A 12,982-nucleotide genomic window follows, 5' to 3' on the forward strand; every position below is an offset into this window, starting at 1 on the left:
GCTGCAGCAGGTCTTCTGGACTAGATGGCGGGAGGAGTATCTGACTCTTCTCCAGTAAAGATGCAAGTGGCGCACTCCTGATCGTCGTCTCCAAGTCAACCATATCAATAAACTATATATTTGAATTCGCGTCTTTTATTTATAAACAATATTCTTGCGAATAAGAGCTACTACAAAAGCTTAATAGCTCAACAACTAGTTTTCGGAATACTGTGTGACGCTTCATCACCGTGCAATTGATGGGGTTTTGTTTTTCCGAGCTCAGAGTGTGAAAATAAACGTTCAATCCCTTTAAGCCTGTCTCAGCAATGATAAATTTATTTATGTACCGTTTTTTATTTAATAACAATGCACAATATATAATATATATTATAGTGTGAGTTTTACAGTTTGACAGTATGTTTAGCAGAATTATTAGAAACCGTTACTGAATTCACGAATAAATAAATAAATAAGAAACATTGGAGTCAAATAACTATTTAACTGGGGTTTGGTAACAAAAAACTTGTCATATACCAAGATGAAAATATTTGTGATATGATATCCATCCGAAAGTTCCGCTTTATTGTTTTCTTGTTTAAACCGTCTTCATCTCTAAAATAAAAAGAAGATAAAACTGAAGGGAGCCACATTTCAACAAATAGTGATTACAATACAAACCTTGTAGCTCGGATTTCGGTATGGTTCTACCTTCGTCATTGTCGTTATTGGATTCGATTAATGCTGCAATTAACATTTTAATTTTTTATGTTAATATCAGACATAAGAAATTGTATTTGAATGCAAAAGGAGGCATCTTATTCAATGTTGTATCTATTTCTTTTTTTGTATGTACGATCACTACATATTTAAAAAAACTAAAATTATGTATAAATAATTCTTAATGATGAAGCTATTATTATATTTTGGCTACGTGCAGTAACACTGAAAATTTAAAATATTTCTGAAAACTTGGTAAAACATAAAAAAAAACAAAGTTGACAAAGAACCATAGCTTGCAAATAACTGCCGAAAAAAGCATGCAGTCTCGTTCTCTCTCTGAGCAGCAGACTTTGCTTCTTTTTGTTTTGGTTTTCTGTTGGGCGCATTACGATGAGCTCATGATACAATTATACATGGTAGTCTCGTCAGCAAAAGCTGTCCCTCTATAATCATAACAATGAGTGCGAGTGAAAGGATCTCAGCGTAGTAGTGTGGGCGAGACGACAAGGAATTTTTTAAAAAGTAAATTGTTCATGAACATAACTTAACTAAATTCTTTACGTTCTAAGTCTATCCGTGTCTACGGCATACATTGGGTTATAAGGGTTAATTTAAGAAAAAATTCGTCCGCAAACAACCTCTTGCGTCGAAAAGCCAACACGCACTGACGAAAGCTTTTGCCGACGAGACTACCTTCTATAATTGTATCATGCGAGTGACGCTCTAGCAGAGACTTTTTAAAAGAACAATTGACTGAAAAAATCACCAGAAAAAAGTCTTTTCAATAATTTGTCTTCGTTTCGCTGTACAGTGGTACGTTATATACTGTTGTAACATTAAATTTTCACGAAAAAAATCTTCTTGAAATTTTAAGCATGAATTTTTCATAATTCAAACTTATATTTTGAATTGATGCACTTTTTATACCCGCTACCCATAGGGTAGAAGGGTATTATAACTTTGTGCCGGCAGGAAATGTATGTAACAGGTAGAACGAGGCATCTCCGACCCTATAAAGTATATATATTCTTGATCAGCGTCAACAGCCGAGACGATCTAGCCATGTCCGTCTGTCTGTCTGTCCGTCCGTCCGTATGAACACCTAGATCTCAGAGACTATAAGAGATAGAGCTATAATTTTTTTTTCCATTTCCATTTTTTTTCCACAGCATTTGTTATGTTTGCACGCAGATCAAGTTTATTTCAAATTTTTGCCACGCCCGCTTCCGCCCCCGCAAATCAAAAAAATTGAATAACAAGCGTAATTTTAAAGAATAAGCAGACCAAAAGTTAACAGGAAAAACTGTTTTTCGGTTGAGCGTGAGCAAAATTTGTATACGAGCAATTTAATCGTTTGCCGAAAAAATTCTAAAATACATATGGCTAGCTTAAAAATTACGCTTGGTATTCGATTTTTGTCGATTTAGGCGGCGGAAGTGGGCGGGGCTAAAACTTAAACCAAAACGTGCAAAAAAAACAAGACCTGACGAAAAAATAATATTTCTATCTCCGAGATCTTGGTGTTCATACGGGCAGACGAACATAACCATATGGTCTCGATGTTGACCTTGATTAAGAATATATAACCTAATGGGATTGAAGATGCCTCCTTCTGCATGTTACATACATTTTCTGCAGGCAAATTTATAATACCCTTCAAGTCTAGCTGGTATAAAACAATAGCTTTAATTTAAGAGACTATCGCAAATAGAGTTTCTCACCATTATTTGATTGATATTCCATTGAGTTGATTATTTTCCCGTTCAATAAATCACCAGCATCATCGTTAGAAAGTTCATGTTGAGGTGACTGCATTCTCATTGTAGCTAATCCCCGTTCCAATTGATCCGTGACTGGATGTAAGTTGAACATGCACTGCTCTACAATATCGTTTCGTCCCATTTGATCTAAAGCCTGCGACATTGAATTACCAGTAGCAGTCGAACTATTTTGTGACATCCAAAGTCTTAGCATCATTAAACATTGTTGTTCATCATCCTTATCAGCATACTCATCTCTAACCAGATCGATATCGGTTTGTGGAACACCCAAATGTTTAGCCAAATGAGGCCAATCATTGCCAATCAAATTAGATATATCAGACAATTTCATATCAGCACATTGTATTCTTTCAAGTGCATCAATAGAAATTGCTTTAGAACTGGCTTTTATTTCGGCATTTATCAGATCCTTATAGGTCAGACCTTGATCTATATTATATATATAATTACTTATAGTTTGACATTCGGGTTGGCGATCATTATTAAAAACATCGGGGCTGAGCGATATGTTTAGAGCACACATGGGCTCCAATGGCGGCTCACCAGGTCGCACTTTCGGTTCGCTCATGAAGCTGATGCGACTCAGGGATTGCTCTTGGTCTTTAATGCGAACTAAGAAGGATAAGCGATTTTCGCGAAAAGCTTGAAATTTTGTATTTAATTGTTCTCCCGATTTCAGCATGGGCACCAAATTGCCAGCAAACTCAAGATAAATATTTTGATCTTGCAGAACCTCAATGTCACGACTTCTGGCTACCTCTTTAAAGTACTCTTGTTGCTCGAGTGTCTTATCCTCTTTGTCGTCCGTCATACAAAAGACAGATAGCTTTGCTTCTGTGCTTGAAATTTTCTTGGCAAACACCACAAACTTGGCGACAAATGGTACTTGTGCCATGTATGCATAAAGCTCTGTTGCCATGCGTCCAGCATCGGAAACATTACGGCAATCCATTAACCAAAATCGCGCTGACACCGTAGTGGTGAAACTAACACTGCTTTTGACGAAAGCCAATGGCGTTGATCCTGTTACATCCTCCCAAACAGCACGATTCTGACCACCAGTTATGGAACACAGAAGCCGAAGTGTAGGTGCATTCATGGCTCCATAGGATGCATTTACCATGCCCTGATTGCAGGTTTGTGGTGCTGGAATGCTCAATGTGATTGCTTTGTGGAACTTCCGGCGACGTGGCTCAACAGTAACCACAGGCGAGACAGCTACGCTCTGTCCCAAAAGCTTCGAGCATCCAATTAAATCGACTGGTTGCGCTTGCAGTCCAACGCGTATTTTTTTGGTTAGTGCATGTGATGGAAATATAGCTTGGACTTCGGGAACAGATGTAGAACAAACAGTGCCGCCATCTGGTCCAATGACATGTACCTCTTGACGGATACGAGAGACCACGGCAAAGAAATGCGGTAAATTGTGAGTAACAATGCGAATGATGCGGTTGGTGTGTAAATCCTCTAAGGGATTCAATTCGGTATCTATGTTTTCATTCAATTGATGGTCCTCATTATCGTATAAGCAATGCTCGCGCCAACTTTCTCCGTTGTCCGATCGTAATATAATAATTTCCCGCTCCCTCTCACGCAATGACCCAAAATGCGGCACTTCCAAAATAATTGGGCTGAAATTATGAGCACAAGTTCAATATGTAGGTATATTTTTTTTAATATTATCATTATGATATGTTTAATAATCTTAATATTATTAATCTATATAAATGGTTTATCCGGACGAATGAATGATATCAAACTAAAGAAACATATTGACAATTTCTTTTATGGAGTCTGTCTATCGATGTATTTCTTACTAAATTTATTTATTTCTTCTTTTATGATTGGAATATTAAGATCTTTGTGAATATTAGCATTAGCATTATCAACCAGGACATTTTTAGTGTTTTAAGTCTGAGTTGCTGACATTTTGCTTTAATATGGTTTTTCCATGTTAATCTGCGGTCGAGATGCCAGCCCAGATACTTCACACAGGTGGAGTTATTCCAAAAATAGACAACAAATCATTCTGCTGCTACCGGATTACTAGTAATATTTGCCTTCTAGCTGACTTTCTTGTCATAGGCTATATATCATATAAGTATAACAATAGTGTCGCACGAATTTGAAATCAAATGTAAATCTCACATTCACATTGAATTATCCGTGTTGAAGTTCGAAAACTTTATGTTTAAGATAGAGCAGGCCAGATCAGCGCTATATTCAGATTACTATATTACTTTAATATTATATTATTATAATCTAATATTTATGCATTTTTGAAATATTCTGATACTGGGGAACTGAAGATGAAAGGGAGAATAAAAAAATTACCCACTATACATTCGTAAAATAAATAATAAATTTTTTAATGAAATTTAACTCTTTTCTTATTAAAGATTACCCGTTTGAAGGATGCATTGGAAACTAACCTTCCTGACCAGAAAACAGCTCCGACCTCAATTTTATCTAGAATGTCTCAGTTCTTATAAATGTAAAAATAAGAACGGCTGCGAGCTTCAAATTTCAGTGATTAGAGGTCGAGCATACTGCTCAATAGCTTTGCTAAGCAACAATAACATGGGGCAACTCAAGTGAAGGTGCTACCATTTCGGGTGTTCTTTGATTGGAAGTTCGGGATGAATAAAGTTATGTATTGAGTGTTGGAAAAAGTTTGTTTTGTTCACCCGGTAGATGACTATATAGTTACATAGTTGTTATTTCATTCGAAGAAAGGAAACTATGGAGCTAGGCCTTTAGCATACAATTGTTGAAACGATTTATACAATTATAGTTGAGAAAAAAAACATTATATGGTTTAAAATCTAGCATTTCTTTGAATTAAAATTGGATTTTTAAACGGTTTGAAAAGGCCATAGGCAGATTAAACCGGCTGCCCCTAGAAGGGGTGAATGATGGACCAATTGAGGTCCCTAATTAAAATAGGTTATTTAATTTATAAAATTTATACTTTATTTTGGATAAAATAAAAATCATGTTTTTCTTTTATTTTTCTTTTAAGCATAGAGTACTATTGCCTTACCTTAGAAATGTAGTCTCAGTTGGTGACATTTCTAATATGCGACTCACCAATGCCTCACCTTCCATCAAGGGAGGGGGATTAGCAACACGTTGTGGCTTGACGTAACGACAAGTGATTCGCATTGGTTCTGCGCAAGCTTTGGGTGGAACAATAATGCGAACACCACTGTGACGACAACCACGCATTGAGCCGCCTCGCGCGTCAACCAGAAATGAAACGAGAAATCTGCAATACAATTGTGTTTTATTGATCTGTAGGGCTCTTTAATTACTTCGATAGAGCTCACCCCAAATGAATAGGTCGGACGACATTTACATTATCCGACTTCTTTTCTGCACATGCATTCAAATTAAAATCATTTATTTTCGAATTTTCTGAAATAAAAATGGATCGTAATGAGAAATTAATTAACACATTTGATTTAATATATAGAAATATTTTTAATTTTATGGACTACTTACAATTTAAATTCCTTTTTATTCTTAAATAATAATGTTAAAAAAATGTATATGGGTAATTCTCTGGTAAATGTCGCGTGCGAACAGCTTTTCAGTGACAAAAAAAAACAAACTATAGTAAAACAATTTTAAAATTAAGTGAAGGTTTTTCTTAAAGCCTTGGATTAGCAATATTTTTAGAGCTAAGATTGATTTTAGTAACTTATTCTGTTTTACGATAAAATATATAAATTCGTTCATTTTTTGGTTTTGCGTATGAACTTGTTAATTTTTGCAATTATCAGAACAGAAAACAAAACAGAAAAAAAATTCCAAAACCATTCTTAGCTCTAATTAAAGTACTAATCTAGAGCTATAAAAATAACCTTTACTTATTTTTAAAATTGTTTCAGAATATGTTTTTTTTTTGGAACTGAAAAGCTGGTCGCACGCGACATCCCTTAGAGAATTACCCATATATATAGTAGCAAAATTAAATTAAATAAATTTGCGAAATTATGCTACAGTAATCATAAATAAGCTTGTGAACTCGTGATCGCAAATATGATTGCGCTTACACACAAAAAAAAAAGAAAATTTCCACTTAGAAAATTTAAGACGCTTAGAATTCGCCAGAGTCATAAATCCATAAAGGTTAATCAAAGCGAAATAGCTAAGTGTGCATCAAACAAAGAAAAATAAATAAAAAATAAATTCAGTGAACAAAATTAGAATTGGAAAATGATATTTCTGAGATACCAAAAAGGAGTACAAATTTAGCCTGAATACCCACACAATTACCATTATCCTTACTATCCTCAATCTGATCTTTGTCCTTACCAAATGCCTGAACAGAGTCTCAATGGCTCAATTCAAACCTATAACAGACAATACTAAAGACAACGAACCAAACGATACTGAACAAATTTTCGGCTAGAAGCCCCGAATCAAGAAAATATATAATAATTAAACACAACTATAATGACGTTAAATGCCTTTTTGATACTAGCTCCAGAGTAAACGTGCTTACCCGAAATAACACCCATTGAAGAAACCAATCACCTAATCCACACTAGTAACTATAGTATAAAAGTACCCCCAAACAACTATTTGCCCATTGCTTAAGAGTTTTTAATCCACCCTTTCTCAGACCAGTGCGACATACTAATCGGACCCAAATTTTGTCTCAAGCTAACGCATAAATAATTACCTACCATAAGGGGACCGTTCATTTATTCAATAAAGAACACAAAATCATAAATACAAACAGCACTATAAAACAGAACTATATTCAAATAGACCGCAAATAGTATACATGGAAGCATTCAAAAAATTAAAATTATTAATTTTCAAAGAACGAATATTAAATGAACCAAATCAAAGAAAATTCATATTAACCACTGACTCAAGCAATGTTGCTTTAGGAGGTGTTCTATCACAAGATGGACATTCCATTAGCTATATCAGTAGAACCTTAAACAAGCACGAAGCAAATTACAGTGATATAGAAAAAGAACTGTTAGCTATAGTTTGGGTAACTAAAACAACTTGTCGACATTATCTATTAGAGCGACATTTTGAAATTACTTCTGATCATCAAACGTTGTGGTGGTTACAAAAGCTAAAGGAACCCTATGCAAAATAAACAAGATGGAAAATTAAACTTTCAGAATAAGACTTCGACATAAGATATATTAAAGGAAAAGAAGGGAAGGGACGGGAAGGACCCGCTACCCATTTCAAATAAAAGCAAAATATCGCGGTATTATTTTCAAAATATACCGAAAATACTAAAAATACACCAGGTGGTATGTTTGGTATATCGATATAGTACCATATTCAAAATATATCATAGACGACCAGATTGTCGGCCAAAGCAACTAAAACCCCTAGTAAGTAGGCGTTTTTGTCCAAACAAAACAATTTCATTAATTATTTTTACAATTTTTATTTGATCGCATTTCAGGAATCATAAATACTATTGTTATAGTATACCCCAAAATTCGCATCTCTAGCTTTAAAATTACGCTTGTTTTTTCGATTTTTTTAATTTGCGGGGGCGGAAGTGGGCGTGGCAAAAATTTGAAACTATCTACGAGCAAACATATTAAATGCTGTAAAAAAAAATGATAGCTCTATCTCTTATAGTCTCTGAGATCCAGTGTTTCATACGGATAGACGGACAGATAGACAGATCCTCTCTCTGCCACAAACAACAACTAGAGATTGATGCGCGCGGGTGTCGTTGTGTTAACCGACTCGGACCAAGAGAGCGCTGCGTTAATCTATATGGTGGAGGAGGAACGTCGTCTTCTTCAGTTACCTCGGCCAGCAACAAAGTTGCGCACCGGGGCACGGGGGCCTGAAGGAGAAGGCCAAAATAAGGCGGCGACCCGCATTCACGCAAGGCTTAGTGGCGTGGCTAACTTGTCTGTCAAGGATAAGGAGAGGCTTGCCCCTCCCAAAAGACAATAAGGTGCAGACCGGTTAAACCGGCCCTGCCAACAAGAAAGTGGAGTCCATGGCAAGCAAGCGCCAACGGTCCGCTGAGAGTCCCAAGCAAGGGGCCCCAGTGAGCAAGAGGCTGCGGGCACCTGGCTCCACCCAAACGGACTCTAAGAGACAGAGAGCAACCTTCGAAGGCACTGGCTGGAAGAATGGTGTCAAGATCCTGACATGCAAGGACGACCCAACATTGTTGTGGCTGAAAGCGACCGTACCCATACTGGACGGACTATGGAAGGGGGCAAAGCTGGACGTGGTGGATAGAAATAATATTCCGTCCATGCCAAAGGTGAAGGTCCTGTTCTCCATAGCTGTGCAGGGTGAGCGGGCGCTTCAGCTGCTTAAAAATCAGAACCCGGCCATTCCGACGAGTGATTGGTCCGTCCTGAAGGTTGATGAACCTTTACCCAGTGGTGGGCAGCACGTGATCATTCAGATCAATAAGGAGGCCGAGGATCTGCTGTATAAGCGCAATGGGGGCTTAGGGAGCGAGTACCTTCGCCTCAAAAAACGTCATCCGAACGACAAAGACACCCACACGCTGAGGTCAGGGGAGGTAGAGGCAGATCTCGGGCTAGAGAGCATGACTGACGCCACCCTGCACCTCAACTTGACGGAGGAGGTGGGGGAGGAACCGTCCAAGCAGACGGGCCCCCCGCGAGTGTGCAAACCGTTAATGAGTGTGCTGCAGCTCAACCTCCACAAATCTAAAACGGCTTCGGCGGAGCTCCTCCTCGCACTAGAGGAAGGGTCCGCCTACGCGGCTTTGGCCCAGGAACCGTAGATAGCATCGGGCAACACGGTTGCAGGGCTGAAATCACCTAACTACAATTTATACGTCCCGACATTGGTAAGTAGATCGAGAACTGCCATCCTTGTAAGGAAGGGGTTCAAAGCTCATCTACTACCTAATTTTAGCAATGATGATCTGACCGTGGTGGTGCTGGAGAGCTGTGATGGATGTTTGCTGCTAGCATCCTGCTACATGGCCCATGACGAACCTGCTCCACCAGAAGAGCTGTGGAGATTGGTGGACATGGTCTGCTCCTCCAAAAAACAACTTATAATCGGCACGGACGCCAACGCCCACCGTAGCGTTTGGGGAACTCCCGACATCAATGAAAGGAGTGAGTCATTACTTGATTTTATCCTTAACAACAAGCTAATTCTAGCCAACAGTGGTGAGGAATCTACTTATATAGGTCCCACCTCCCGAAACGTGCTAGACCTAACCATCGCGATTGAATGCACCCATGTAGGAGAGTGGAGATTCCTGAACAGACCATCCTTCGCCGATCAGAAGTTCTACGGCTAAGCCGTTCAGAAACCCATGCAACACGAACTGGGTGAAATTCTCCAGTCTCGTTACCAAATCCCTAGGTTCACCGAGTACAATCAACTCGGTTTAGGATCTACAAACATCAATGTCCTCTCAGAAGGGCTACTATCTGCGTTCCGCCGATCCTGTAAGCTCTCCAGACCGACGAGACGATCGAAGCCACCTTAGTGGAACCCAGCTCTCTCATCGCTTCGTGGCGAGCTCACTAGTATGTTCCAACTTGCTAAGAAGGCGGACATCGTCTATGTCTGGAACGAGTACAAGTCTCTTCTGAAGTCATACAAGAAGATGATCCGCTCATCTAAAAGGTTCTCATGGAGAGCCTTCTGCTCAGACCTAGACAACATTAAAGACACCTCCGGACTGAGGAAGCTGCTGTCCAAGCAGGCTTCCAGACCCAGTATGCTCAAGTCGGGCGATGGAGTGTGGACGGAGAGCAGCGCTGAAACTCTTGAAGCTCTCAGCTCATTTCCCGGGATGTATTGGCACAGAGAACAATGACTCGCATGGTGTCATATCCCCACTTCTTGGAGGTCCTCTAAAGTTGTCTTCCTGCCTAAGGCTGGTAAATGCAGTCACGTGGTCTTAAATGACTTTCGACCAATCAGCCTAACCTCTTTTTTGCTTAAAACTCTAGAGAAGCTACTTGATATGCACATCACGAGCAATTCATTGCATCTGATGGCCCCAAACCAGCATGCCTAAACGAAGGGCAAGTCTATTGAAACGGCTTTCCATGCTCTTGTAGCCTCTATTGAAAAAGCAGATCACTTCAAAGAATATGCCCTGGGGGCTTTTCTTGACATTTCAGGCGCCTTCAATAATGTCACTACTGACGCTATTATGAAGGGCCTTACCTCCAGCGATCGACATATGGATCAATCGCCTTCTTAGCGATAGGCGGGTGGTCGCCACGTGGGGCGATTCAACCATTACAAAGGAAGTCTGAGGACGCACTCCCCAGCATTAAAGCATGGGCTGAAGCAGCCGGGCTCAGCATTAACGTGAACAAAGCGGACCTTATCCTCTTCACAAAGAGGTTTAAGGTATCTACGTGGTCCCCTCCCAAAATAGGCTGCACTATGCTAAAGCCGCGCCAAGCAGTAAAATCCCTAGGTGTGGTCCTGGATAGCAAACTGACATGGAAGCTCAACGTGCTAGAAAGGGTGAAGAAGGCCACCGGAGCCTTGTACATGGCGAATAAGATGCTTAGCTGCACCTAGGGCCATTCTCCTAATCTGATGCGGTGGATACACATCTCAGTTGTTTGCCCTATCCTCACCTATGGTAATCTAGTGTGGTGGCAGGCCACGGAAAAAAGGACGTACCTAACAATCATGGAAAGGAAACAGCGTCAAGCGCTACTGTATGTAACAGGCGCAATCAGGTCGACGCCAACTAAAGCCCTCTAGGTAATAGCTGGCGTCAAACCGCTGAACCTATACGCGCAATCCATAGCCGCAAAATCGGCCCTTAGGATTGCTGCTACAGGCAATCTGGGTCTACTAGGCTATAGTCACAGCGCCATTGGTAGGGAGACTCGTACAGACTTAAACTATACTATCCCCCTTACCAGTACTAACTCCCTGACCATTACAGCATCTTCCAGGCGGAAGTTTTTGCCACTGTCAACCCTGCAGAAGTGGCTCGAGACTTACATCACAACCACAATTCGATTAATATCTTTGTTGACAGCCAGGCTGCAATAAGATCAATGCACTCTGATGTGGTCAAGTCCAGAGTTGCCCTGGATAGCAGAAGAGCAATAGAGTCGCTGAACGTATCTGCGGTCGAGCGTATCTATTGGATCCCAAGCCACCAGGACATCGATGGCAACGAGATCGCAGACACACTCGCCAAGGAGGGGGTTGGGTTCGATGTCGGTAACATGTGCAATGTTCCGATATCCCTGCGATCTCTAGGCAGGGAAATTGAAATGCGCTCTAGACTTCAGTGGGACGCGAGCTGGCGCAATACCAACTCGTGCAAAACTACAAGGCTGATGTGTGCTTCAATAAACAACAACTTAACCAAATTCGTCATGCAGCTTTCAAGGAAAGACTGTAGGCTAATGCTAGGCATTTTAACTGGTCACTGTCTATCGGCTGTCCATCCTGTAAAGCTGGGTATCAGCAGGTCCGGAGTTAAGGAAACACTTGAGCATCTTCTTTGTAGATGCCCAGCGTTATCCCGACTCCGGCTGAAATACCTAAATTCGCCGTGCCACAACGATCTTCACGTTTCACGGCTACCACCTAGGATGCTGCTTGCTTTTGCCAAAAATGCATCCATGCAGTGCGCTTGTGTGTACTTCTGAGACGAGGATACGCTCTACCGGTGCAGCTACGGACCTCCAATGGACTATGCTTTGCCCCGAAGCAGCCGGTCCTACCTATAGTCGGTCAGACAGACAGACGGACATGTCTAGATTGTCTCAATCACAATCTAAGCATTATAATCTGTATTTGTTGCATAAATTGGAAAGTTAAAACAAAAGTAACCATAGAAATATAAAATACTAATCCAACTGCATTACCCAGACTTCAACTTCAACAGAATCCTAAGCTTCCCTTTTAATGGTAGGTAAGTAGCATATTGTGAAATTATGCTACAGTAATCGTAAACAAGCTTGCGCGTGCATGGAAACAAAGCAAACTTTCTGTCAGTTCTTGCGCATGCAGTAATACAAATGCTTGTTTACGATTAATATACATATATAATTTTAATATGATTTAAGAATTTAAGAAAAAAAAATTATGTAAATCGGAAAACTGGTTTAGGAATTATAGATAAATTTCTACCACTGAGATGATGAACCTATTCAGTTGAGCGGCAGTGTATGTATATACATATAAATATATGTAATTACATATTGGTTTCATTGGTTTTGTAGGCAGCGGGAGACATAGCTGTTAATGTTAATTTTAAGAATTTGGTTATCTGGAATTGGTAAGCAAAAACAATAACATTAGTTTATTTATATTCAAAATTTCCAGTAAAATAATATATTGAATATATATATATAAATTATTGTTATTGCTTTTTGCTTACCAATTCCACAGGATATGAATGTAACAGGCAGAAGGAGGCATCCCCAACCTATCTGTCCGTATGATTTCAGAGACTAATAAAATAAGTTTGGAACCGTTCATGGAGGATTTGGAGTGCAAACGCT

General features: G+C 39.7%; 2 protein-coding genes across 3 annotated transcripts in view; one reads left to right on the forward strand and one right to left on the reverse strand.

The window, feature by feature from the left end:
- Nucleotides 1–316: 316 nt before the first annotated feature.
- LOC117573246 (ankyrin-3) overlaps nucleotides 317–12,982 on the reverse strand; it is a 34,048-nt gene continuing 21,382 nt past the window's right edge. For both annotated transcript variants that reach the window (XM_034256305.2, XM_034256306.2), the window contains exons 8-12: nucleotides 5,813–5,900; nucleotides 5,527–5,751; nucleotides 2,424–4,114; nucleotides 661–723; nucleotides 317–594 (exon numbers count right to left, since the gene is read on the reverse strand). In XM_034256305.2, coding sequence (XP_034112196.1) covers nucleotides 578–594; nucleotides 661–723; nucleotides 2,424–4,114; nucleotides 5,527–5,751; nucleotides 5,813–5,900 — 2,084 coding nt within the window. In that variant the 3' untranslated portion in view covers nucleotides 317–577. The remainder of the gene's footprint in view (nucleotides 595–660; nucleotides 724–2,423; nucleotides 4,115–5,526; nucleotides 5,752–5,812; nucleotides 5,901–12,982) is intronic.
- On the forward strand, nucleotides 8,417–9,457 carry LOC127565784 (uncharacterized). The gene is made up of 2 exons (XM_052006285.1): nucleotides 8,417–9,318; nucleotides 9,387–9,457. Exon 1 carries the CDS (start codon nucleotides 8,485–8,487, stop codon nucleotides 9,250–9,252), a length of 768 nt encoding a protein of 255 aa, XP_051862245.1. The 5' UTR covers nucleotides 8,417–8,484; the 3' UTR covers nucleotides 9,253–9,318; nucleotides 9,387–9,457.

The sequence above is a fragment of the Drosophila albomicans genome, chromosome 4 (genome assembly GCF_009650485.2).
Source record: "Drosophila albomicans strain 15112-1751.03 chromosome 4, ASM965048v2, whole genome shotgun sequence".
NCBI lineage: Eukaryota > Metazoa > Arthropoda > Insecta > Diptera > Drosophilidae > Drosophila > Drosophila albomicans.

Coding starts and splice junctions, on each gene's coding strand:
- LOC127565784 (XM_052006285.1), top strand. CDS start 8,485: ATGGCAAGCAAGCGCCAACGGTCCGCTGAGAGTCCCAAGCAAGGGGCC.